The following is a 26,730-nucleotide window of genomic DNA, read 5'->3' as shown; positions in this document are numbered from 1 at the left end:
ATGAAGGTTTAGCTTGTGTTCATAAAATGCTAACAACCAATAATATCCACTGTCTGCAAGCACACTGCTTACGGACGGTGTGGGGAGCTTTTTCTATATGCATTCCTAATATCTTAAATTAGAATATGAAATTCAATTGAAATTTATTCCATAAATTCACTTACTCATACTTTATTCAAAAATGAAGCTTAGCCAGACCGAAACATTTTTATTTGATAAATTCATTCACTCAAGACAATTCATAATAGACTTAATAAGAATACGAGATTTATTTTCTTTTTTGAGGGGTGTTCATCATACATATCCAAATCCACAAATTCGCCATGCTACTAATATGTAATTGTCCTGTACAAAGGATATTTACATCTTCTCATAACCCAAAAATAAATTTCATTTGAAACATGTTACATTGTATATTGTATCCTGAATATTATTTTTTTTTTAACTCAAATAGCAAAACTGTGGCTTAATCCCATTAAATGTTGAACACAAAGGGAGAATATTGAATACACTCACTAGCTCATTTACTAAGATGCTGTTTGCCGGACAGTGCCATTATCTTGTTTTGGCGTCTCCGCCTCCCCCTCCAAACTACTGAAGGAACTACAGGTGTCTGTCTCATCCAGAGACGCAGCTTCCATTTCTTTGTGTAACTCCTCCACACCTTTACCCTCAATGAGTCCCTCTTCCTCCCTGGATTCCCTTTCCGGTGTTTGACTGGCCTCCACGAGCTGAGCCAAGGAAGGCGAGAAGAAGGGCGAGAGAGAGAAGAGCCCCTCGGGGGAGGAAGATGGGGACTGATAGGGGGAGGCAGAGAGGGAGAGGGGAGCCCTGGGCGAAAGAGATGGAAATTGATATTGGGATGGGCTGGGTGGAAAAGAAGTAGGAGGGTTGCGAGCGCTCGGAGACACTTTGGGGGGGAGTGGTGGAACCGATTCGGCTGTATAAGGAGACAGTGAGGGAGAGACGGACGATGCAATGGCTGAGGATGGTTGGAGGTAGTCGGCGTCATCGGTAGGATGCTCCACCAATGTTGGTAGTTTGACCTCCGCTTGTTCCTCCATTGCAGATGACGGGTAGACATGTGATGACTGGGGGCCCAAGGGTACGGGTGTAGTCTGCTTTCGGGCTTTACATTTTCTTGTGGTTTTGGGCATAAGAGGGGGCGGGGGCGGTGGAGCGAGAGGGGGCAACATGAGGCTGGATGTCTCGGTGGATATCCGCACCTTGACGCTGCGTTTCAAGAGGCGGCGTTTGGACAGGATGCTGTGAGACTGTAGGAAAAGGGGATTGATGAAGCAAAGCGCGCCCAGCCCTGAGCCGCAGTCCAGTTCCCTCGGGCTGCGAGTTTCAATTGGACAGAACTCTCGGAACAAGGCAGAGTTCGGGTCAGATTTTTGGTCACATTCGGCGATAGTCATCTGGCTGTCTGATTCGGGCTGCGTAACAGAATCAGGTGGCCCCGAAGAAGCTGCTTGTGGGGTAGTAGTGGATGCCGCTGAGACTGAAGAGTCTGGCGTCTTATCCTTGCTCGTCTGGGTCTTCGAGGTCTCCCGTGGACCTCGGACGTTGAGGTGTGAGCTCCAAAATTCTAGAAAAAAAAATTGTTTAACAAAAATGTTCACCAAATGTCCACCATATTTCATCTTCCAAACTGGTTTTGGGGAAAATTATATCTCCCACAGTGGAATCTGCCTCCAAAAATGGCTGCTTTAAAACAAAATTGCTGCCTTCATGTTCATTACTGTGCTTAGGTCATCGACATTTTTTCATACATATCTGATGGACCTGTCCATCAAATTTCACTCATTTAATCATGTTTTCAAAGAAACCAACCTATTCCCATATGAGAGATGGACTCGAGCTCTTTGTGGGAAGTTGCTTTAGCGATGGCCTCAGGAAGTTCCAGAGGGAAGGGCAATACATCTCTGGCACACAAGTATCATGAGTGAATATGATTTTTTTTCAATAAGTATACACTATATATCATATTGAACATATAACAACAGAACACAGCATGGTCGATAGAATTAGTGTGTGGCAATCTTTTTACCTGCTGACACAATAGAATGAAACAAGTCTAGGGAGGTCTGGAAAGCTGATCGCTGACGTCTCCAGAGACAGCGCTGGTATTGACAAAGAAATTATCGTCAATATTAAGTGGCCATTAAAGTGGCGCAATTCTGGAAAAATGTGCCCCAAAAGTCAAAACAAAAGCCACAGAGCCCCTTACTTCGACATTGGTAGGGGTCTGACAACAACAATTACCATCACAAAATTTTACCACATAAATAAAATGGTGCCTTGAGATACAAGGAACCCAATTTAACAGTTTTTCGAGACATACGCTACCGTTCAGACAATGTTTTGACTTGGGACCAAACAGTTAAAACACGAGTGCTGTAAACCAGTCGAAATTAACTGGAGAGCAAAACATAAAACAAAGACAATTCCACATTGTGTATTAATAACAACTACGCTTTAGGAACGTCCAAAAATGTGGAAATCAACCAGCATCATGGAATCCATTATGTGAAATATACACAATAATTCTTGTCACCAATTGTCATGACTTACTCGATTGCTCCTCCCTGATGCCAAACTGCTGTACAAAGGATGGCACGCAGTCATCCATCAGGCGCACACACAGCACGTTTCTCTGGGACGTGCGAGACTTTCGAACCAAGAATGTCTGCAAGGCAACGTGAAATTTGCCAGTGCAGAAAGAGAGGCTCGAAAATCCCCCCAAAAATATGTTTTTTGTGCGTGTGCGTGTGTGTGTATGTGTGTGTGTGCGTGTCTGACCCCAGGAGGCTCCCTCTGCAGAATGTGCAGGGCAGTAGCAGGGTTGATTGACAACTGCAGCCAGACGGGCACAGTCAACAAGAGCCGGTCCAAGACGCTGACGCTCCTCAGAGACCCCCCTCCTCGTTGGTGGCCCTGGAACTTGCGTTCTGATGCCTGTGTGGGCTCTGGGAAATCATACAGGGGCTCCTCCTGCTGTGCCATCTACAGAAACAAACATATGTTGATAATATGTACATGCATTCTCACACACGTGCAACTTCAAAAAAGTTCAGGATATTGGGGTTTTGGGTGAAATTTGAGGGTGCACTTAAAATGAACTGCAACCTTTACAGGTGATCTAAATTTCACTCCGCCTTAACTTTTGAACGCACATGTTCAACTGTTCAGTACTACACTTTTTTTCTCCAACAAAGAACTGAATGGGAAATTTCAATTTCAATTGTGGTCCACTTTTGAGAATTTCAATGACTGTAGTGTAGATCTATTGTTGTCATATTTGCCACATAAAGCTTTCTGACTCTAAAATCAGGGGTGTATTTAGTCCTTTCGGGGCCAAAAGCTAACCTGGTACTGCCAACATTTTGAAAAATGAATTTAATTTAATCATGGATTAAAAACTGTGAATTTGACAAAATTCTTCTGTTTACCTATGCTTTACAAAGACACCCAAATTCTTGATGATCAAAGAGCACTGATTAAATAAGTCATGTACTCGTCCATTTGTGGATCAGAGACCTGTTGTGGACAGCTCCTTGTTAGAAAACAGCAAGTTGTGCAAAAAGTATTGAAACATTGGAATTTTGGACATGCATTTTTTTAAAGATATATTCAAATTTACTTTACCTATAAACGTTAGAATACACTTTGAGTTCACCCTAAAACTTCACCTGAAAGCCCCAAACACCCAATTCTTTGTTTTTACAGTTGTATATGAATTGAATCAATTGCCGCAAGTGTAGTTTGTATGAGCTCAACAAGCAGCAATACTGACTTTTACAACAGGAATCCATTGCACACACCTGCGTGATAAATCCTGGACTGTGCCAGCAAGTTCAGACTTGGTTCAAGACAGAGCAGACGGAGCTGCTCGGGAGCTGTGGAAACAATGTGGAAAATACAGTGCACACTGATGTTATTATGTAACATGAATGAATTAAAATGTAAAAATAAAATACTTCATAATTCCCCATCGTCGGCTACGGCCCTCTTTAAATGTATACATACATATATAGAGATGGAACAAGAAATGTTATTACCTGGTTGCCCCTTCCATACTTTTTAGTCACGTCGGGTAACACAACATGTTCCGATTATTGTAGATTTAAATTATTACTACAAACTTGTATGGAAATGATCAGTCTGGTCTGTCATAACGTACTCTCAAGAGTCTCGGTGTCTTTTCTTCTTTTTCTTTTCCTTTCCCACTTCATTTCCTTCTTTTTCGGTGGCTCCTCCCCTCTAACCTGATAATCACCTGGGGGAAAAATGTATAGTAACAACATTGAAATAAAATAACTAATAAGGATAGTATAGAAAGCTACTACACGAACGCATGCTTCGGTTTAAAATGTTTTTAGGAAAAATGTGTGAAAGATTTTTTGTGTCGTACTCTAGTTGTGACGTCACCACCGTATGTTTCCGATTTATGGAGACACGTTTTTTAGGACGAAAGAGAAAATCGACTATAGATACTTCATTGTTGATAATGTATTAAAATATATATTATTAGAAGTAATGTACCCAACCACGGTCCTGTTTTGTGGAGAAGTGCGCCCCCTGTCGGCCTTGCCGAAATGCGAGCCGGATGTGGAATTTGAAATCCAGCTCGGGGGACCGCGTTGGGTAAGGACTCCGTTGGCTAAATGCTAAGTTTCTATTTACGCTTTGTTTGTGTGAAATAGCTGTGCTGCGGGGTTGAGGTCGGAAAATTCGATTTGTTATTTTACTTGTAAGGCTCTAATTAGGGTGAAACACACCGAATTAGATAATAAAGTCCTCTTGATGTTGCAATATCAGTAGCAGCTCTAAGCTAGTTAAGCTAACGTTAGCAAGTACTACAAGATGTCGTTTCCAGCCGTCGCGTCGCCGGCCTTACTTTTGTTGACACGTCTACTTTTATTAAGTAGTTTACGAGTAAAGTCAAATCGGTATACTCACCTTCTCCCCTTATATTTGGACCAGATTTCCTTCGGTGACGTGAAGCTAGCGGCTTGATTTTAGCAGCTATTGTATGTTAGCCGAAGTCAGCTCGCCCGGATTCAACTTTGTTTTGAAAAAAAATCGACGTAACAGGGATACGAATCATTTTTTGAGGAGCAGAAAGAAACAGATTCTCAGCAGATGTAATCTCAAGCTTTTCTTTTTTTTACGTCAAGTAACAGCTAAAAGTCCACTTGAAAGAAAATTTGTAAAAACTCCCTGCTAGTGAATGTTTATTTAAATTCAACAGCTGTAAGTGGCAGTGAATTTTAGGAGGGAATGAAACTGAACTACATCTAAAATGTGCTGTAAAAAACCTGGGAAGCAAAACATTTACTCTTAAAGATTTTTAAAAAAAAGTGTCCTGGCACTGAACTGGATAAAGTGTTTGAGTCCAACAGGACATACAGTTTGAACATTAACACTGCACTTAAAATTGGAGAAAAAAAAAGACAGAAGGCACGTCAATCATTCAATTAAAATTACATGTAAAAGTTAAATACAACTGGAGGGTATCAAGAAAATAATCCTACTACAATTAAACTATACTAACTAGATAACTCAGTAGTTACCTTGAATTTTGCTGATGCTGGACCTGTTGAACATACATGTGTGCTGGACTGTCTGTCAGGAAAAAAAGTTAGCTGGGTTGTTTTTTATTTTCAATTAAGTGGCCATCCATTCATCCACCATTTTCACAGTTCTGACATGTGTCTTGCAGATGCCTGGTTGTTACAGAGATGAGCGGAGACAACATCAAGTTGTTTGTGGGCAACCTTCCTCTAGATGCAACCCAAGATGAGATTAACAAACTTTTTGCTCCCTACGGGGAGATCAACACCTGTTCCTTGCTCAGACAGTATGCTTTCGTTACCCTGAAGGGAGATGGTGCCGCAGACAGGTATGAATCTCAAGGATCTCTCGGGGACATTTTCAGAAGTAGAGTTGAGGACTCGTGATTTATTGTCGTTTAATTTCACAGTTAAAAGTTGTAGAATCTCCGTAGAACACATTATTTCTATACAAACAAAAAGTCAGTTGTCCACTATTTGGCCCATTTCACTGAGAAATTGATAGCATGCTTTCGCTAATTTCATCGCACAGGGCCATACGGCATTTGGACGGCAAGGAGTACCGAGGGAGACCACTTGTGGTGGAGGAATCACGTGCCCGTCCCCCCAACTCCACCAAAGTTTTTGTGGGGAACCTGAGCGCAACGTGCTCTGCAGATGACCTACACAGTCTCTTCTCAACATTTGGAAGAGTTTTAGATTGTGATAAAGTCAAAGGTGATGCCCGCATTACCCAAATAGAAAGAATACAAATTACTATAAATATGCCACGTATCCATTTGTGTTTTATTTATTTTTAGAGAATGTTCATCTGGATATATGCTGCATTTTTCAAGTGACACAATTCCGATTAAAGGAAATTGGGGGGGGGGATAAAAGGGTCAGGTCTTCAATCAGAATTCTGCACTTGAAACGAGTGTAAATCATCAGCATTTGTCTGTTTTCTTCTGTTCACTAACAGCATTCTTTCTATTTATGATACAGCTCGGTTATGTTCAAATGTGGGTTATGCATTTGTACATATGGAAAGGAAAGAGGAGGCTATGGCAGCCATCGACTCGCTCAATGGGACCATTTTCAAGGGCCGTCAGCTGGCTGTAGAGCTCTCCAAAGCTCAACCTTTGGTCAACCAGCTCATGTCTTCGGGGAATTCAGTCGGTGTGTTGTTTTTTCTTGTTTTTAAAAGTTTTGAAACAATGATGGAAATGAAAACAGACACCTTTGATGTCATCATATTGCTCCGTTTGTACCTTTCAGGTGGAAGAGAGGGTCTGCTTCCTAGACCAGCTGGCTCAATGGAGCATCACCAGAGTCACGCTGCTGTGCTTGCAGCAGCCGCGGCCGCTGCTGCCGGACTGCCAATACAAGTAAGCGAATATTAGTTGTGATGCCCGATAACAATCGGTCCAAAATTAGGAAAACATTTTTACGTCAGACTCGTCAAGCTAATTAAAAAAAAAAAAAGCTGGAACAATAAGACCTTGATCATTCCAGTATCATTTGGCTGCGCGCTGGTCGCCCCTTGCCAACATTTTGCATTGACTCCTTATAGTCACAAATTTTATGACCAAAATTCTTCACCTATGAGACAAAAAAATAGTCTATCTACTGTAAATTTGCTAATGATCACCAGCACTTGTTTAAATTACAACCATCCAGTGACTTAGTTCATAACTGCAATGCCTGCAGGATGACCGAGCAGGCTATGAAGCAGTGGACTCTTAGCATCAAGGAAACAGAGCACCAATGAGGGTGGCATGGCTACATGCATAAGCAAGCTTGTAGGGGTGGGAATTGAAAACCAGTTCCGACTTAGAACCTGGTCCACTTCATCAATTCCGTTGGAATTGTACACCTCCAACAATGCTTTTATTTCCCAGTATAAAGTTACTTTACAGTGTATTGCATTTACAACTCATTTGGAATGGCAATATCCTTTGAGCCACAACAGGGTCGGACAAAAAAAGAAAGCTACATTTTGTCTAAGTTGTCCAGGTGCTGACTTCTCCATCAGGAAATCTTTCCACTTTACTTCCTGGTAGGGTACTACATTAGCGCTTCCAAATTTGGGCGTATTGGACCAGGGCACCGGGGTCATTGCCGCTGTGTCGTGTGGTCCTTTCACATTGAGCAAGTGCGGTATGAAAAGTCCTTCAGCCTCAAGTCGATACCCAAAGTTAATGAGGCCCACGTCGGCAGCGGGACTACAGAATGGCAATCAGCAGCGACACAAAGTGAAGCTTCACCGCCAGATTGTCCCAGACCACCACTGTGTGCTAAAGAGAGCTTTATTCATAAAGTAAGACAAAGGCACACCAACACGACACATTACAGCACTGTGTCATTTGCTCTGTCGTAACACTTGTCAGAAAATAGTATACGGCTGGTGTGTGCAAACAATGTATATCACATACATCTGTCATAAAATGCTTATCTATCTGTGTGGTGTAAATAACCAAAAACGTATACACATGAAAACAGTCAGTGGCGCCAAAACTCTCTCTCTCTCTCTCTCTCTCTCTCTCTCTCCTCTCTCTCTCTCTCTCTCTCTCTCTCTCTCTCTCTCTCTCTCTCTCTCTCGCTCTCATATAGAATGAAAATTTCTTAGAGAATTGTATATCCATCCCCCGTCTGGCTTTTTATTTTTTTCTTCCTTTTTTTAAACTTCACTGGACCAGTGGAGTGTCTGAAATATTTGCTGGCAAGTCAAGGCAAAAAATGACGGAACAGTGGCTCATATCTTGGAAAATGCAGAAAAAGTTGCGTTAATTGTAAGTCAGGGAGCCAGTGCATACAACATCTCCAGCAACACCATAATAAAAATAGTCATAGCCACAATAAATGGGAATAACAAAACCACATATTTATCAGCATTCTGGTATAAATGGTTATGTAACATGTAAACATGCCTTAAAAGGATCTGTGTTTGCTTGTTTTTCTTTTTCACATCCCACTTTGCAGGTTCAACAAAGCGTCCACAACTCCTTCTACAACACCACATCATTTGATCCCACCTATGCTGCCCTGAAAGGCATTACAAGTTCAAAAGGCGCCGATGGGGTCATATACGGCGCGCTTGCCAGCCAGGTGTACGGATCTGTCGCCGACCAGGTGTACCAGGATATTGCCAATCACAGCGTCCCACCCTCCGCCTCTGAGGAATATGAGGTTCAGAGCGCGCCAGATCCAACAACACTTTTTGAGGCTGCAAGAGCCAAGTTCTTTCAGGAGGGACAGAAGGTCTGTAGATTTAGTAACTTGAGAACAGCACATCAAATATATTATTGTTTCTTCAAAGTGGAATTTATTTTTGGTTCAGGTTCTGGCTGAGCAGCAGGCGGGGAGAAAAACAACAGGAGCAACAAATACAACTACCACAACATCATCCACGGCAACGTCAGAAACTGAGCGTGACCGCAGCCCGATCAGAGGGACCCGGACACCCTTGCTTCCGGACCCATCTCCAGGTTCCTTCACTCAAAATCGCACCAAACGCCGTGCTCTCCTTCCAACGCCGCCCGGGGTACCTGAAGACCCCACCACTGCAGCTACTGAGGCATCTGATCCTGTTGCCAGGTACACGACCAATACACCTATTGTTGCATCAGAGCTGCATCCTTAGAACACAATTTATGCAGTCACTCAGTACGCACACTGGATTACAGGTTAGCGAGGCAACTTTACATTCCCATTCCCTGATGCCCTCATCACTCACCGGGGCAGGCTTTCAAAGCCATGCACACATAGTCACAGTTACTACAGTAGAACTTCAGGATGGTGACCCCAAGTTAACAAAACACTATCTACACTTGTGTGATATTGTGTCTCATGATGCAAAATCTTTTTTTTCCCTCCAATCAGTAGATTACATGATTTAAAAAAAAAAAAGTCTGCATCCCAAGTCGTTAATTGGGTCATAATCCTTTATACCATAGATGTATGTGACACCAAAAAAAAAAAAAGTCTTTGTCCACTATTTAACCGTAAATGGGTCCATAAAACACGAAATGTGAAAAATCTGTAATCTAATAGTTGCTCTACCACTGCACTGGCTGCAATGGCTTTACCACTAACAAATAAGTACCGTACATACCGACAGAGCAATGGTGAGTGAGTGTGGGAAGGAAGTGAAGAAACGGGTACAAGCGGGATGGAACAGTTGGCGGAAGGTATCTGGTGTTCTATGGGACAGAAGAGTCGCTGCTAGGATGAAGGGCAAAGTTTATAAAACGGTGGTGAGGCCGGCCATGATGTACGGATTAGCAACGGTGGCACTGAAGAAACAACAGGAAGCAGAACTGGAGGGAGCAGAAATGAAGATGCTGAGGTTCTTGCTTGGAGTGAGGAGGTTGGATAGGATTAGAAATGAGCTCATTAGTGGGACAGCCGAAATTGGTTGTTTTGGAGACAAGGTTAGAGAGAGCAGACTTCGATGGATTTAGATTTGTACAATGGTGTTAAGGATGAAGGGTCCAGGCAAAAGAGTGAGAGGAAGACCAAAGAAAAGGTTGATGGACGTTGTGAGGGAGAACATGAGGACAGTGAGTGTTAGAGAGGAGGATGCGCGAGATGGGTTTAAATGGAAAAAGATGAGACGCTGTGGCGACCCCTAAAGGGACAGGCCGAAAGAAGAAGACATACCGACAGTCTCAAACTGTAGTCTGTAAGGAGTGTGATTTTCATGATCAGATTTACATGTGTGCCTAAGAACAACTGGCTATGAAGTTAAAAAAATTAAAGGTATAAAGGCTGTAATTTTTTTCAAATTTATAAATTGTCCAGAAAATATTCTACCTTCTGATGGCGTATCAAAAGCCCAAATTTTATTCCTATTGTCTTTTTTTAATAAATTCAATTTGTATTCAAATACATTTTTACACACACACACACACACCATCCTGGGCTCTTTCTATTAACTCAAGATGGAACATTTCCTGGACAACTTAATAATTTGTACTGTCAAACTGTGTGCGTTACTTTTCTCCTTTTTGATGTCTTTTTCATGAATTGTAACTGCAGGTCCTACACAGAATATTACCAACAGATGCATCAGTATCAACAGTACCAGCAACAGTACCAGCAGCAGTACCAGTACCTCCAGTATGCTTACACCAACCCTCCTCCACCCCCTCCTCCACCGGCTAGCACAGATTCCTCCAGTTCGGTCCCACCGCCCCCTGGGACATACACAGCACCTCCAGCCTACTCTGGCACCCAAGACTACGGACCCCCGGGCACCTACGACCCCCCCGCAAGTTACAATGTGTCGTCGCAGAGCTACTCCGGCAACTACGACACCTCGGCCGCCTATGACTCATCGGGAGGCTACGGGGCTGCGGGAGCGTATGATACATCGGGATCTTACGCAGCAGCAGGAACCTACTCCACATCCACACCGTATGAGCAGACACCCGCACACGGGCAATCCATGCCCCAGCGCAATGATTACCCTTATAACACGCCAGAGCCCCCTTACCGATAGTCCCACCTCCTACACACACGCACACACACACACACACACATCCCTCCAATTTGTAGATGTGTGTGTACATGAGTACTTGGTTAAGGGGCAGTTGAAAGGGAGAGCAAAGGGAGGCAGCAACGTTGTAATTTGAATGAAGCATTTTGGCTCACCATGTCTTCAACTGGCTGGAATTCATTTCACATGACAGTGAGTACTATCACAGGTAAAATAAAATACAATCAGGAAATTGTTGAACAGGCACTGTTGGTTTGGTGAGGATTGAAGTTTATTTTTCTTCTTCCTTGACATTTAATCAGTTTTTTACTTGGCAGTTATTTAATCTTGTGGTTGGAAACAGACGCAGATTCAGTCTGTTTGAGTCCATATTGACTGGAAACCAGCCATTTTCTATGTAAATTGGTTAAACATAACTTTGAAAAGACACTCAACCTAATGAATTTTTTGTAGGGGGTGGATACCCTAAGGCGTGCCCATATGGTCTTTTACCGGCAAACATATAATTGGGATCATTTGAGCAGCATTTACTGATAATAATCCACCCGTTAACAGCTCTAAGATGCCTTGATTTGACAAAATTCAAGGAGGAGGACATTATGATAATTAAAATTGTTGTCGTGCAGAGTTACTCTAGAATTGTGACGTGAACCAAAGTTAGTGTGGCTGAGTCGGGTTTGAAATGGTTGCGTTCTGCCTGGTTATCGCTAGCTAGGTCAACCCATGCAAAAGTTTTCTTTCCATTGTTGCTGTTGCATAATGCCACCATCAGATGTCGAAAGTTCTGTGTTTTTTCTCAAGTTAATATTTAACCACAATTTGGATATATTCTCAGGCAGTAGACACGTTGTTTTTTTAAAGACAATTCTTAAAATCGGTAATGTCGTTTGGTTTGTTGTGTTCCAGCAATCTAATGTCTCAGCTACTTTTCATACCCGACATGGTTTTTGTTTGAGACTCGTGTAAATACTTGGTCTTGTTTTTTTTTTTTTTTTTTTTAACATTCACACTTGAGAAATATTTGAGATTGGAGGGGGATGTTGAGTTGAAGAGTTTGTTTGGAAGCAGATGAATATTTACAGGTGGCAAATGGTGTTGGTTTGCAGATTAAATTAGAGCAGGGTTTCCCCAAAGTTTACAATTGGAAAACTGGTTTGTTTGGGGTGCTTGGTTGTAGAACAATGGTGAAGAAATCTTTTCCCTTCAAATGTTTTCCCTTCAAATCTGAGAAGAATCACGCAAGAATCGCCGTACTTTTTGGGCCCCTTTTCCCTCTGGGAATGCACACCAACACTGGGGTGTGTTTTCATATTTGGCATCATTACTTTTCACACACAAGTCATCACAATCCACGTATTCCGCTTCAGTCGTCGGTCACTACTCAAGCTATAGCCTCACATGCCACAATATTCCAGCTTCTCCATGTAAACTTGATAGTTGCATGCCATGTTGTTGCTGCTGCTCCAGCCACCTTCTTCCTCTTGCTGATTATTGCAGCTAGAGTGGGAGGGAGCCAAACTCTGAGCCCTTGCCCTGGACGTACGCCATGCGCTGCTGTAGCGCGGGATGGGGGAAAACAGCAGCGTTAGGCCCCCCCGAAAACCGCTGTGGACGATGGGGGGTGGCCCCCCACCCGCTAAGGTAAACACTCAGACCACACACTCCTGCCCCGGCCCCCCCGAAAAACACGCGTCACACAGTTTGCAGACATTCTGACGCACACACGCCAACGTCCAAACTTTTTTTCAGGGAACACCTGACCTCTGTTTTCACCACTTTGGACATTTTTCAAATGTTTTTTTTTTTTTTTTTTTTTTTTTACCCCCCTTCCACTTCTGCCAGCCAAAAGTCATGCTCATACATTCCTGCCCCCGAATACCATGTGTGTGATCTTTGAAGATGGTATCGAAGTAGGTGTATCTGTGCCGTTCCCAGAGCCAAGGGGTAGGTCACATCGTAAGGATGATCCCATTTTTCCGCCTCTACACTATGGCCACTTTAGGGTTAAGTGCCTTGCTTTGAAGATAACATCGCTAGGCCCTCCGTTTCAGAGGCCAACACAAAGCTGGCACAGGATCAGTTGCTGGTTCAACGCTCGACTCGCCCGCAGTGCCCCTCTTAATCTCCCGCCACAATGATTTTCAGTGCGACTCAACCTGTATGACACAAATTCTCATTTTTGTTTCAAATGACATTTTGTTCAATGTTCTTTTGAAATGTTTATCAATAAAAAAAAAAAGAAATTACAGCAGTCTCTTTACTGTGTGAATGTCTTCTTTAGTGCATATCTCATATTGAGTCATAGAAAAGACCCTTGACAGTTTAAGCATTAGATGACGTTTTATTCCATTACCTTTCAAATACATCAGCTTTTGTTTCTAACTTCCAAAATCCCTTACTTTTAATGCAAATGAGAAGGGAGTAAGATTGATTCATGCCCTTACAAACAGAAGGAAATGTCAATGAAGACAGTCAAAGCAGTCAACAGAGATGATTATATATACTGAGGTAATAATTCTACGGACATCAGTGTTTTTCATTAGACAAAGTAGCATGAAGTTGCATGGACGCGTTATGAGCATTTCTTACTTCAGTTCCATGCTGGTTTTGGTAGACTTTCATTATGCAAAATGGAACAATTTGAGTTTCAAACTGTAACCTCTCTAAAATTCAGAGTTTGCCAAATTTGTCCTTTTATTTGTGTTAATGAACTGATCCAGTGTGATGTTTTATCTGTGCAACTCAAAGCTGCTGGAACATTTTATTGAGTTTAATTGCATTTATCAGACACTGAATAAACTCTCATTGGCAAATTGGCATTATTTCTGGGGTTACATGGAATCTAATGTTAGCCATTTCTTAATGTTCGCACTTAGTTTTTGAAGGAATTACAATTTGTCAAACCTTGACTACCTGCTGTGTGCTCCAACTAACGAACATGTAGCTCTTGTGTCTCTTGCAGGAAACTGCTGAGCAGAGGAAAGGAATGAGGGCATCAACCTGATAAGGTAATCTGTGTGTTACAAAAATAAAGTTTATAGAGGCCCATTAAGTTCTGTACACTTGGATGACCTGCTGTGTTTGAAGTGTGTGCAAAGGATCTGTTCACTTGTATGACCTGCTATGTTTGAATTGTGTGCAAATATCGTGCACACCTGCATGACCTATGCTTTCAACGAGTGAACGTAACAGTTGAGGCTTCTCGTGCATCTCGCCCTGGTTTGACGTAATCGGGGCCAAGAGGGACAGGGAACATTTTAATATCAGCAGATGGGCAAACAGACAGGACGAGACTGGGCAAAACACGTTAGTTACACAGCACAATGTGGACCAGACTCAAAACACGTATTACAGTACTTTGACTTTCATCCGCAAAGGCTCCACATGCTGCTGCTGGCATTGGTATGAAGAAGGAGCGACCGTTCAAACACACAAACATTGGAAAATAGCAAGGCTTTAATAAAGACTGTAATGTCCGGCTAGCTACAATGCGGGGGGAAAACCTTGACATTCATGGCGTTTTACAAAGACTGTAACTGGGTTTGAAGTTTTTCCATGGGTTGTCTTGCACCCCTTGCATTTCGGCATGCAAGACGACCTTCGAACCGTTACAGACCCTCTTGCGTTGTAAAACTCTTGATTTATGAATGTCAATTAATGGAAAGTTGAAAAAAAAAAAAAATCTTGTTTAACCACACACACTTGAGAAAAGTTCACACCATGGTCATGCTTTTACCGGGCACACTAGCCAATAAAAAGACAACACTAAAATCATGCAAAACAACCCAAAAACGTTCATCTATTAAAAATAATAATAATAATAAACCCCACAAACGTTAAAGAGTTCTGATCATCCATTGACTTAGAAGAAGCTGCGCTTTTGATGATGACTTTGGTGCAAAAAATGTTCCTGTTTCGGAGAGGACAGACCCTGTCCTGCCCTCTTCCTCGATGAAGACACTCTTGGTGTATAGACCAGTTGTGATAGTTGAACGTAGACACCCTCCTCTTCCCTATTCCCCCGGACAGAAATAAAACATGACTTAATATTGATCCCTAAATCCCACCAGCACCCTGGACTATGACACCTTGAAAAACACCACCATTCAAACACAGACACAGCAATACATTGGTCTCACATACATTACATCATCCAAACACATCTAAAAACACAAGAACAGCATCGCCTATATACAGAGGACACTAACAATCAGTCGGCGCTCGACTGAGAAAGACGAGCCCCTGGAACACAGTGATGAAATATAGAGAAAATTAACATCAGTCCAAATGTCAGGCTGTCGCCTCGTTTTCATTCTCACTCTGTTGGGAAGGTAATTGCACCCGTAAGGATGTAGACTACAACATTTGGTGTTGTTGTTGAGCTCCTCGAGCCACCTTCACACCACTGCGGTATACACACGGTTAGACCGTAATGCCTGCGGCCATGGTGTGTTCAGAGTGCATGGATAGAAAAACAACCGCCGATCGATTATTGCCCCGTTCGACTGTACTGTACATCCCAGCAATGAGTTTTTGTTGTTGTGTTTTGTGCAGTCAAATGGTTTTGTGCTATCAAGATGATCGCCCGTGCCTTCGTTCACATTTAGCGTATCATTAAATCCTCTCGTCTTAGGGTGTCCAATCTCATCTATCTGTAAGGGCCCTGATCGACAAACGTTACACGCCTATCACTGACCTTTACGCATCTTGTGCATAACTGTTAACACTACACTAACGAGCCTGTCTTTGACACAACGGTAATTTTCCTTCTCTAGTTTTTCTGCCGTGTTAAAAGGCTTTTTTTTTTTCCTTCCTCAGCATCAGAAAGGACATCATTATATACCCTTGGGGGCCTTTGACATGATCAGATGGGAGACCGTCTAACTGGCTCCCAGTGCATCAGTCCATATAAAAAGAGCATTACTGTATATAATCCTGATGCGGGCTTGAGGGATAGGACATCACAACATCCAAAAAGACTGATTTTTGCATGATATTGCACAGCTGCAGAGAAGAAGAAAAAACAAACAGTGAAAGTGCTTAGATTACATCCAAATATTCCAATTCCTGGTGTGGCTCAGTGCTTTTTTTTTTTTTTTTGTCATGTCCTGACATCAGCCCTACCAAAAGAGAAACATTAAGTGTGTCAGAGAAGTTCAAGGACTAATTTCACAAAAAATGTGTTTAAAACCCTATACATGAATGGTTTGTCAGAGAAACTCAGAAGTTTCTCCAAATATACTGTAACCTCACGTCATAAAAATGAAAATCCTGAAGTAGAATGTCTGACCAGCTGTTTATGACCTCAAACTAAAACGAATCTTGGTTCTGCCCCAGGACAATGATCCAACGCACACTGGCAAGTCCACCTCCGAATGGCTGAAGAAAAACTAAATGAAGACTTTGTAGTGGCCTAGTCAAAATCCTGACCTGAATCCCATTGCGATGCTGTGGCATGATTGAAAAAAAAACAGTTTATGCTGAAAAATTCTCCAATGCGACGGAATTAAAAGAACTGCAAAGACAAGTGGGCCTAAGGTCCGCCACTCTGCAGTAATACACTCATTGTAAGTTATCACAAAAACTTGATTACAGTTGTTGCTGCTTAGGGTGACCCATCCAGTTATGAGGTCCAGGGGGAAATCACTTTTTCATACTTTCGTATACGTTTGGATTTTGTTCCTCACTTAACAATCAAAACTACATTTTGTATTTTACTTGTGTTGCCTTTGACTCGTATTTAAATGCGTCTGATGATAGAAAACATTTAAGTATGACAAACATGGGGAAAAGAAAAGGAAGGTTGCCAAACAGTTTTTCACGTCACTGTATATCTTTTATGACACCACTCCTGGAACTTAAACCTCTCTTATTTAGGGAGGACCCCGGTCAACAGGCTTTAGACATGTCGCCCTGACCTTTAGATGTCCTTTGCATAAATGTTAACACTACACTAACAAGGTTCTTGCTGTGTTGAAAAGCCTTCGCTATTCCTCAGTGTTAGAAAGGACGTCATTACGAAATATTGTGGGCCTTTGACTTTCGCATGGGAGACTGTTTCGCTCGCTCTCAGTGTAGTTTGTCTGTGTAAAAAGAACATTATTCCATATAATCCCGATGGGGACATGACGTGTATGACACCAGAACACACGGAAAAGACACTGGTTTTTGCATGATATTGCACGGCCACAGAGGAGGAAATGAAAAGCGAATAGTGAAATCACAATTTTGCAATTCCTCCGTGTGGCTCAGATTGTTTTTTGTTTGTAGTTCCAGTGCAGTTCGCGATACGGTCCTGACGTCAGGTACCAAAAGAAAAACAGACACACGAGCATTGCCCAACCACCCCAACCCGAGTTAGTCTAATGTGAAGTTGGCAAAGGAGAACCAATTCGGCTACAAAACAACGATGCAGAACACCACAAGTAAAAACGCTTTACAAAGATTTGACCATATCCGACATCAGTTGATGGTTTAACCAATCGATAAAAATCTCCTGCACAGGACACACACACACACACACACATAGGCACGCACACTCTTGGCAAAGTTCACATGGAGTAAAGTGCCAGCAACCGATTCAGTGTCTTTAACACCAAGGACAGGGAGGGCTGAATTGGAGATCTAACTGGGGGAGAAAATTGGGCCGGGAGCTGGCGATGGAGCAGCTTTCGCGTTCGTAGCGTCATCACAGTTCGTTTTCGGCGAAACAAACGGTGTGTAGCGTGAGTGGAATATCGGTGCTGAGCTTCTGCGGCCTCTGGGCGTTACTATTTTTTGGGGACTGGTTGGCATACGGATGGCAAGCGAGTATGTTTGGGGAAGGCCGAGCGTTGGTTATTTCTCCTCCCTCTGTGTCCCATCTTTACTTCCTCTCTCATCCTTCTGTTGTCTTTACTCTTCCTCTGTGGCACACTCAGCTCCGCTGCCATGGTTACGGCATCATCTCTACATGAAGTGCATCTGCAGACAAACGACAGAGAGATGGAGAGTGAGCTGGTTTATTTTAACACCTCCTTTAATATTCAGTTGTTTATTGTCAGCTGTTGTTGTTTTTTGTTTCCAATATTTGGATATTGCAACCTCTTTATCTTATTTACTGATGTTGCTGTTTTATTGCTGTTGATTTGTAAGTACATTGACCAAATTAGCCCAAAATTTCGTGAAGAGAAAGAGTCGCTGGAAATTTTTTGCAAATCCTGAAACTATCCAGTTTGTAATTTCTCTTTTTGCTGTTCCCAGTGAGAGAGAACCCATCTTCCCGCTCCAGAATGCAATTGTAGCATCCAATCTGAAAGGTGAGCAATAGATAGTTCTACTCTTGGGGACTTTCACTCCCGCCTAATTCCGTGATTAATTATGAAATTCACTCCCATCCCACAGGATCCAAGGGACATGGTTGGGAGTCCTCAAACATGTCAGCCTCTAATCTAGACCCCTCTAGTGACTATATATATATGAAAAAAGAAAAAAAAAAAAGCTGGGGGGTGGTTGGAGACTATTTCTGGAGGCTCTGAGACTCCCTCCCAGCTGCAGTCAGAGCAGGGGATGGTCACCCTTTAAACACAATTTGGCCACCACTGGCTGATTCTCACTCATTGAGTCAGTGCTTCATAACCAAGGACATTACATTGAACAACCATTCATAATTACATTCACAACTCTGCGCAATTTATAGTGCTAGCATGCATGTCTTTGGAGTGTGAGGAAGCCAAAGTAACTGGAAATCAAAAACACACTAGCACAGGGAGATTGACAACACAAAACGTTTTACTGTGAGGCACACTGCTGCCTCAATCAGTAATCCATTTAATATTTTTTCTTCAATTTTTGAAGTGTCTGCCGATTAGCTTTTATGTAATTAGAATAATTGGATGTCTGTGGGCGGCACGGTGGAACAGCTGGAAAAGCGTTGGCCTCACAGTTCTGAGGTCCAGGGTTCAATCCCACCTCTGCTTATGTGGAGTTTGCATGTTCTCTCTGTTCCTGCGTGGGTTTTCTCTGGGCGCTCCAGTTTCCTCCGACATCCCAAAAATATGCAACATTAATTGGACACTCTAAATTGCCCCCAGGTGGAATTGTGAGTGCGACTGTTTGTCTCTTATGTGCCTGTGGATGTGTTTGTATTCAATACCTGCGTCCCCGGGATGGGTCCGAATGGATTGGTGGGTCTCAGGACCGGCTGGTTGTACATGACGGGCTGCTGGGGCATCATGGGAACACCCCCGATCTGATGGCTCATCTGAGGGGGGAGCTGCTCAGAGAGCGGACAAGGTAAAAAGAAAAATATGGCTCAAAGTAAATACTGTACTGACAATACTTGGTTCATTCATTTACCATTCCATAGACAGGCACTTGGGGGGTTGTCATAGGAAAAGCTACTGGAGCTGGAGCCTGTGGGTAAAGACAAGAGTCTTCATAGCAGAGCTAACACCACTCTAAATCTCAATATAGGGGTAGTTACATAAGCATGGAATGGGGAACTGTGTTGGGTACTTACATAGCCAGTGTAGATCACCCCATTCTTTGGAGAGAAAAAGATGAAATGTAATTTTATTCAGACTCCACAATATTAAGTGCTCATTAAGCCTTGTAATTGACAGAGAACAAAACGACTGTTTAGCCCATTTCTAACTCTGTCAGATTGCATAAGCACTTAAGCGAGAATCGAAAATCAAGCCTCATTTTGGAATTTTTCCTTTCTTGCAAACAAAATCAACACAGGCCTGATTGTCAGAGTTCTTTGAAAGACTATCCAGACCGCTTCTCTTATGGTGTAGGATGAGTTAAGTGTTTTGTTTTTGTTTTTTTTTTTTTTTTTCTGATTCCGACATGAAATGGAACAATAGCCAAATTAGAAGTAACTAGTGAGTCTGTGAAGAGTCTGAAAAGAACTGTCAAATATTCATGAATTCATGAAACAAGCTGCTGGAAAGTGACTCTGTTGGTCTAAATATCACACGTAGCACCTTAACGCGGCTTTTCAGTGTTACCATTTGAGGGACAGGCATGGGTGCCGGGGCCATGGGATGGGCAGAGTGTGTCCAGTTGGTGCTGTGGCACATGGTTTTTGTCTGCCAGCCACTTCCCCCTGTCGGTTTCTTCTCTACCAGCTGACTCCACTGCAGCTCAGGCCTAGTGCACAAAAACATGCACTTGAGGATCCTATGAAGGGTTAAAAGCAATCACTTGCTCCATTTGTAACACCACCTCACCTTTTGGCTGGTGTCCCTCCAAACTGCAGGTCTAAGAGGAGTAAAGCAAATTAGCTCCAAGTAAGCAGCCTCTATGTGAAGGCATTATCAAATACTCACTCCCGACGAGGTTAGCTAATGAAGAATCCAAATCGTTGGAAAGCATCTTCCCAGAGTGTAGTGGGACACCGGGGCTGTGAATCTGAGTGGGCGGGGCCGGCTTGAGCAAATCACCTAAGAAGATCCCCACGCCCGTGTTATTATATGCAGAGGCTGCTGTTGTTTTTGTTGTTGTAATGTACATCTGTACTGTACCTCCCCAAGCGTTGTTGTTGGGCACAGTGTGTGTGGTCTGAAGGGGTGTGAAATGGGGCTGCAGGGTGAACAGCTCACTGGTCAAATTTGGCACACTGCAGGAAGGAACACCGAGAATTTGATCGCAATGCACAAACTGTGCTTTTTATGCCTGTACAGGAGGTGCTCAGTTTTACATTTTGTGTTTTTTGGCTTACATCTGCATTCAAAATATCTGACAGAACTACACTTGAACTCGGATGAATTACTTCTGGAGTCATGGGACGCTACAGGTCCATGGGTATGGTCAGGGGTGCTGGGGGCACTGACAACCCATTCTACATTGCTAAAGCTGCATACACACCATTACGAGGCTAGTTCAGTTCTTCCAATTGGGAAAATTCTAAAGGCGAACGGATGGGAGGTTAACTGACATCCTGGATCAGATTGTGTAGCACAGCATACGCGGACGATGATGTTCTTAAAGCGACTCACTGGTTGTTGACGGCTACAAAGGGTGAGCTGGAGAAGAGGTCCGTAGCTCCGCCACTGCTGCTGACACTGCCCACCGACTGGGTGCTGGGCGACACGTTGGGCGTCTGGATATCGATCACCTTATGACCGTGATCCTGCATTTTTGAGGTGGGGATCATGCTACCGCGTGCGTGATGAGTAAAAGGGCCGCGCTGTCTATGTTTCAACATGTCGCACCTTGTGTTGCTGCAGTCGATTGTTCTCCATCTTGTCGTCCATACGGCTGAGGGAGATCCCAGTGCTGGAGAGGGACGACACTGTGCTGGACAGAGTGCTGGACCTCATGTTGACACACACACACACACACACACACAAGGTAAGTAGGTACATCATTTAATCTCCTCACATGTGAAATTGTCAGCGAGACTGGGGATTCCGTTGTTGAACCTGTCAAGATAGTATACGGCAAAAAGATCAAGGCAGCAGATTGAACTGAGCTGTTAACTTTGGGTACGTGAGGGGTTACACCCTAGACTGGACAAAACCCCATTCACACTCACTTTCACAAGTATCGCTGAAATTTGTAGGATTGATTTTCATCACTAAAATGTTGAGAAGATGTATATAAACAGTAAACCACAATTTGATATGACATATGGGAATGCAGATTTGCGTAATCTAATTTAAAATAATAATAATGGGTAGTGAATATAAACACAATTGATATGTGCTGGACAATCCTATTCCCCTTTTACCATATTACAGCAGGATAAAATGGGCGCAATATTTTCATTGACTATTAAATGCAAGAAAAAGGTAAGCTCGTCTACTGTAAATCCAACAAATAAAAGCACAAGATAATACTTCTTTCTGGACTACTATGTTATTTTTATGCACATTAACTGAGCATTGCTTTATCTTCAAATCTATATTAGTCTTTCCAATTTAAGAGTGAATAATAATATCTAGCTTTAATATTGTTGTATTGAAGGTGAATTGAGATTTTGCCTACATTGTCTAACGGGCCAGCCGGCTCTGCTTCAGTGAACCTAACATGCGTGTTTCTGGAATACCATATTTGGGTTAGGATTTCAACTCACAAACACTCGACTGCGAGGCAGACATACAGTGAAGAAAATGAGTATTTGAAAACCCTGCTATATTGCAAGTTCTCCCGCTTAGAAATCATGGAGGGGTCTGAAATTTTTATCGTAGTATGCATGTCCACTGTGAGAGAGATAATCATACATTGAGATTTCTGGATTTTTCTTTTTAGATTGTCTCTCTAACAGTGGACATCCACCTCTGATGAAAATTTCAGATCCCTCCATGATTTCCAAGTGGGACAACTTGCAACATACTGTAGCAGGGTGTTCACATACTTATTTTCTTCACTCTATGTCCTGTGCTGTCCCAATTGGACACGCTTGCCTCTCAGAGTTCTAGCCATGAGAGTACCTGCTGGCTGTGGAGAGGTCTTTGAGCTTCCGCCCCTCCAGGGAGGCTAAATGTTGCTCCAGGGCCTCCAGGAGAGAGCTAGGAGCCTAAGAGGTTGAAAGAAGGGAAGCAAGACATATTAGAATTCACAGTCAAACGTTTTGGAAATGGGACACTTTCACTCCATTTTGTCTATCCTTTACGGCACGCACACAAAGCAGCAGATCACCCTCGAATTGAAAACGTATCTACTCTAAGGCAGCTGACTTTTGTTTTGTCGGTGGTGGTTTCATCAGATTCGGTTGACCGGCATGCACCGAGCAGCACCATCATGCAGAGTCCACAACAATCACACCCTGATTCATGCAGACTGCCAGCACCAAGGTCCTAATCAACACAAGCATCGCACAAATCACAGTCCAGAACGTCAAGAGTTACCCCTTGGATTCCACTGACAAATCAAATTAACCCAACACGGAGTTTCTTATGGTGTTTTTGTTGGGAAACCACAACAATTTGACAGCACCGGAAACCAAGGAAGTTAACTCTGAAATGAAAACGTGTGGTGAAAAAACAGGTATGCACATTGAGCAACTGGCCAGCACAAGAACAAGGATGGCTGTTTTGTTTGGACTACATGTGATACCTGTGTTCTTTTCATCCAGGCTTATTTTTGCATTTCATCACCACTGAACACACACACACACACTGCACACACACACACACAAATACACACAACAACAGGCAAAGAAAAGGTGTCTTGTATACTTATTTTTAAAGGGGAAGGTGAAAAAGACAGTAATGTAAATTCTGGATGTCCTTCTCCACAGAATAGACCATAGAAGTATCAAAGTAAAAACAGACACAAACAGTATCTAGTGCTCTGTAGAGGCGTGTCGTTGAATAGGCGCGTATAAGGTCTTCATAAGCACTGCAAACACGGAAATGTGCTTCAACACTCAAGAAACAAGCGAATTGATCGCATCCCAATTTGTCGAAACGGTAAATAAGTCTACAGAGGCTTTGGCAGTGATATGTAGTGCTGATGACGACATTATGTGCGCCTGTCCAAGGCATATTTGCAGAAACCTACGTCATTAAACCATTCGCTGCTCTCCCCACAGCTAATGCAAAGGGACCTGTTTCTCTATTGGACTGACTTGTGCTGTTTGTTTGTGTGTTCTCTCAATAAAGCATATTATCTTTGATCCTGACATATCATAAACCCCGCTGATCAAGAAATACACCATATGGCCACAAGTACTGCAATGGCACACATACGGTACACACTCACTGTAAAACAAATTTGCAAGTCAGATAATGACTGCAATTGCAGGGTTTTTTTTTTTCGAAAATGTTTAAAGCTCTATCATTGAAAATCACTTATAATAAAGATATACCAGTACGTTCTTCTGACAATGTTTTGCTGGAGCCGCTTGCGCCATTATTAGGATTACGTCTCAGTTGATTGATCGGGAAACGTCACATGCTTGGGCTCCCTGATAGTAAGGCATCCATTTTGAATCAAGAAATGACGCTTTTTTTTTTTTTTTTAAATTCAAGCAACAAAATTGTATTTCATTTCATCCTGTTAAAACAATTCATAACGGACTGTCGACAATACGGCAAGACTCAATTTCTTTCCTTTTTAACATTCACCGATATCAATTAATACAACTGTAGTTAGAGCTCCCGTCTCATGCAAATGAGCCACTGCTCACCCCGCCCCTCTATTGCAGGTCTTTTACCAACCAAGCACGCCTATTCCAACTATTCCAGAGGGTGATGATAAAAGCCAAGTCCCGAGACAGCAAAAGCATGCATTGTATTTTCATTTTCGGCAGCTGCACTTCATTACCGGGTCACCACATTACACTTGTTAATTACTATGTAAATCCATGTATGTGGTGCATGCAACATTGCTCTTCCATTATGTTACTTTTGTTTCCCCTGTATGACCCTGTGCTTCAATACTTTTGTCCATATGGTGTATCTGGAAGGCTACCAAAAAATACTAATCAAATGTAAGCTTCAAAAATGTTGCTTCTGACTAAAAAAAAGTGAATGTAATTTGACATGATTTTCCCCTTTTTGTGTAAATTGTGTTGTGCCTTTGTTGTGTTTCCTCTTCTCTCTAGAAGTGAGTCGAAACATAAAGAGGGAGAAAAAAGGAGACGTGGAAGGAGAAGTGAAGAAGAGAGGGCCAGCTGCAGTCTGGGCAGGTCTGTAGGGTGAGTAGGGAACGGGAGAGCGCGTTAGAATGAAGCGTTATGGGATCGACCGGATGGATTTTTCAACGCTGCTCGATTGGCGGCTTGAGATGAGATGTGGACTGACCTGTGTGAGATCGGGGCTGTCGCCCTGATCTATCCCAACTCGCTGTGTCATAAAAAAAAGTAGGGAGGGAGGGAGGGATGGGGTAGGAGAGGAAGGAGGGAGGCAAAATAAAAATGAACCAAATATAACAAAACGAGGGGTAAAGCAAACAGACTACAGAGTTACGGGGGAAAAAAGGGGGGGAGGGCGAGGAAGGATAAAGGTGTGTGGAGGCAGAGGAAGAAGAGGAGGAGGAGGAGGAGGAGGGAGAAAGAAGAATCAAACCTGAGCATTCATTACTCCATGCAGAGCCTGAAACAAATAAAAAGACAACACGGGAGGAAGGAAGGAGAGCGCATGCACACGCCTACAAACACCTATATACACACATACACAATAATACATGTGCACACACACGCCGTTTAAAATGAATGCTGCAAGCCCAGACGACAGGTCACGTGACATCAACTAATGTTGACTTTGAACGCAAGTGAAAGAAAAGAAGAGGGAAGGATCACATACACACATTGAAGTTAAGACACGAATGGCTCCTTCAAGTCAACGTTAGTCTGCTTCCCAAACCTTCTTCCGAAATGGGAGCAAAAAAAGCAAGTGGTGAGGATGCCTTGGAAGTGCGAGGACTGACTAACTGGGAGGTTACCGAAGAGAAAGAAGACAGAAAGGATAGAAAGGCCAAAGGGGCTTGGGCATGCAGCGGTTCCACACCTTCCACCGGCGGACGCTCCGTGCCAGTTTTCCTCTGACTCAGCTGTTAATATCTGACCCAATCCTCCCTCTGGCACCGGAGAACAGGGGCGACTTATTATTAAGCGATTCCCTTTGTCCCCTAAGATTTCCAGCCCACGAACCCCCCTCCAAACATCTCATTAAAATGGATTGATTGAAAGTCTTTTTCGATTTAAAGCAACTGTTGTTTTGGGTTTAATTCACATGTTAAAAAAATGCTTGATGTATCAAGGGGGGGGGGGTGCTCCCTCCATCCATTGCGTACTAATGAAAATAAAGCAGCGTTATCTCAGTGCAGCACTGAAGAGAAGTAAAAATTATTTGCTTTTTTTAATCAAAACTTTTGCAAGAGGAATCAATTAGCAGAATTCCCAGGAAAGCTAAGAATCATTTCTCATCCGGAGACACGAGTGACACTTTTCATCACCGAGAGTGTGAAATCTGGCAAAACTAAAGTATATTAAAATGTTGATTCTTCTTCTTCTTATGTTTTGTGCTGAGATGATTCACTTGTTAGATATTAACACTCAAGATGGACGTCCAGTAGTTGAGAAAATACAATCATTTTCTTAAATTCACACTTTTTAATTGATTAACATCAGTTGTTAAAAGGAGGGCCGATGCCTGTGTTTGCCTTGCGCCCACAAATAACTTCATACGCCCTTGTAGGACAATCGAGAGAGTTCGAAGAGAAAACCCAAAGTAAATCTAAAGAGGCTTTCAGCTGACATTCCCGCCCTCTCCTCCTCTTCCATTCCCGCGCTCCTTAACTCCTTCCTCAGAGGACCCCGCCCCGTCCCAAACGTTACCTCGGCCACTTTGAGAAACTCGGACAGTTTAGTCATCCTGTTGAGGAAGGTCTTGTAGAGCTCCAGTGCCTCTTTGCACTGGTTCTTCTTCATGTCAAAGTACTTCTCTGTGTAGGGAGGATCACAATATGAGAACTGTCACACGATGATGTCATTAAAGTGTGCATTCTACCCCCCCCCCCCCACACACACACACACACACACAATTTAAAGGAGTTCCCAAATGTCTGTGACATGCTTTCATCAAAATACCCCTCGGATCAACATCATACACCAGATCCAATGTTTGGCCCATTGTTGTAAATGTGCATTCCTGCCACCTAGGGGACTGGAGTGGAAGAGCATTATCTGGCCGGCTATGAAGTACGAAAGCCAGACATATTTGTGATTGTTCTGCCTTG

The 26,730-nt window shown here is 42.9% G+C and overlaps 3 protein-coding genes across 26 annotated transcripts in view; 1 reads left to right on the top strand and 2 right to left on the bottom strand.

Moving 5' to 3' along the window:
- Positions 1-254: 254 nt before the first annotated feature.
- On the bottom strand, positions 255-5,040 carry LOC133492209 (ras and Rab interactor 1-like). 2 transcript variants are annotated; one of them, XM_061804278.1, is made up of 8 exons: positions 4,966-5,040; positions 4,065-4,282; positions 3,800-3,902; positions 2,806-3,009; positions 2,578-2,692; positions 2,054-2,126; positions 1,837-1,928; positions 255-1,591 (listed from the first exon to the last, which is right to left on the bottom strand). In XM_061804278.1, exons 4-8 carry the CDS (start codon positions 3,007-3,009, stop codon positions 528-530), a joined length of 1,548 nt encoding a protein of 515 aa, XP_061660262.1. In that variant the 5' UTR covers positions 3,800-3,902; positions 4,065-4,282; positions 4,966-5,040; the 3' UTR covers positions 255-527. The 2 variants fall into 2 exon arrangements, with proteins under 2 accessions (XP_061660262.1, XP_061660261.1); XM_061804277.1 differs by having other exon boundaries at positions 3,828-3,902.
- LOC133492207 (RNA-binding protein 4-like) overlaps positions 4,504-26,730 on the top strand; it is a 24,389-nt gene continuing 2,162 nt past the window's right edge. For 2 of the 18 annotated variants that reach the window (XR_009792580.1, XR_009792578.1), the window contains exons 1-15: positions 5,421-5,646; positions 5,729-5,908; positions 6,112-6,296; positions 6,564-6,737; positions 6,837-6,946; positions 8,541-8,819; positions 8,899-9,155; positions 10,599-12,699; positions 14,021-14,066; positions 16,396-18,356; positions 18,442-18,475; positions 19,235-19,332; positions 21,063-21,188; positions 21,273-21,396; positions 22,754-24,688. Coding sequence is in view for 4 of the 18 variants with exons in the window: in XM_061804273.1 (XP_061660257.1) it covers positions 5,594-5,646; positions 5,729-5,908; positions 6,112-6,296; positions 6,564-6,737; positions 6,837-6,946; positions 8,541-8,819; positions 8,899-9,155; positions 10,599-11,061 (1,701 nt within the window). In the remaining 14 variants the exon portion in view is untranslated. Of the gene's footprint in view, positions 4,651-4,693; positions 4,728-5,420; positions 5,647-5,728; positions 5,909-6,111; positions 6,297-6,563; positions 6,738-6,836; positions 6,947-8,540; positions 8,820-8,898; positions 9,156-10,598; positions 13,310-14,020; positions 14,067-16,395; positions 18,357-18,441; positions 18,476-19,234; positions 19,333-21,062; positions 21,189-21,272; positions 21,397-22,753; positions 24,689-26,730 lie in introns of those variants that run through there. The other 16 variants (XR_009792584.1, XR_009792586.1, XR_009792583.1 and 13 more) reach the window with 16 other exon arrangements.
- LOC133492206 (phosphatidylinositol-binding clathrin assembly protein-like) overlaps positions 17,889-26,730 on the bottom strand; it is a 23,617-nt gene continuing 14,775 nt past the window's right edge. For 4 of the 6 annotated variants that reach the window (XM_061804266.1, XM_061804270.1, XM_061804271.1 and 1 more), the window contains 10 exons: positions 26,330-26,436; positions 22,479-22,564; positions 21,258-21,360; positions 21,042-21,175; positions 20,373-20,662; positions 20,274-20,304; positions 20,052-20,193; positions 19,559-19,582; positions 19,396-19,452; positions 18,489-19,312 (listed from right to left, as the gene is read on the bottom strand). In XM_061804266.1, the coding sequence (XP_061660250.1) occupies positions 19,160-19,312; positions 19,396-19,452; positions 19,559-19,582; positions 20,052-20,193; positions 20,274-20,304; positions 20,373-20,662; positions 21,042-21,175; positions 21,258-21,360; positions 22,479-22,564; positions 26,330-26,436 (1,127 nt within the window). In that variant the 3' untranslated portion in view covers positions 18,489-19,159. Of the gene's footprint in view, positions 18,022-18,488; positions 19,313-19,395; positions 19,453-19,558; positions 19,583-20,051; positions 20,194-20,273; positions 20,305-20,372; positions 20,663-21,041; positions 21,176-21,257; positions 21,361-22,478; positions 22,565-26,329; positions 26,437-26,730 lie in introns of those variants that run through there. The other 2 variants (XM_061804267.1, XM_061804268.1) reach the window with 2 other exon arrangements.

The sequence above is a fragment of the Syngnathoides biaculeatus genome, chromosome 18, assembly GCF_019802595.1.
Source record: "Syngnathoides biaculeatus isolate LvHL_M chromosome 18, ASM1980259v1, whole genome shotgun sequence".
Lineage (NCBI taxonomy): Eukaryota > Metazoa > Chordata > Actinopteri > Syngnathiformes > Syngnathidae > Syngnathoides > Syngnathoides biaculeatus.
The sequence above is the reverse complement of the archived record's forward strand: the minus strand, read 5'-3'. Positions and strand labels throughout refer to the sequence as shown.

Coding starts and splice junctions, on each gene's coding strand:
- LOC133492209 (XM_061804278.1), bottom strand. CDS start 3,009: ATGGCACAGCAGGAGGAGCCCCTGTATGATTTCCCAGAGCCCACACAG. Junction 2,693..2,805: donor TGCAGAGGGAGCCTCCTGGG/GTCAGACACGCA, acceptor GTTGCCTTGCAG/ACATTCTTGGTTCGAAAGTC. Junction 1,929..2,053: donor TCATTCTATTGTGTCAGCAG/GTAAAAAGATTG, acceptor CTTGTGTGCCAG/AGATGTATTGCCCTTCCCTC.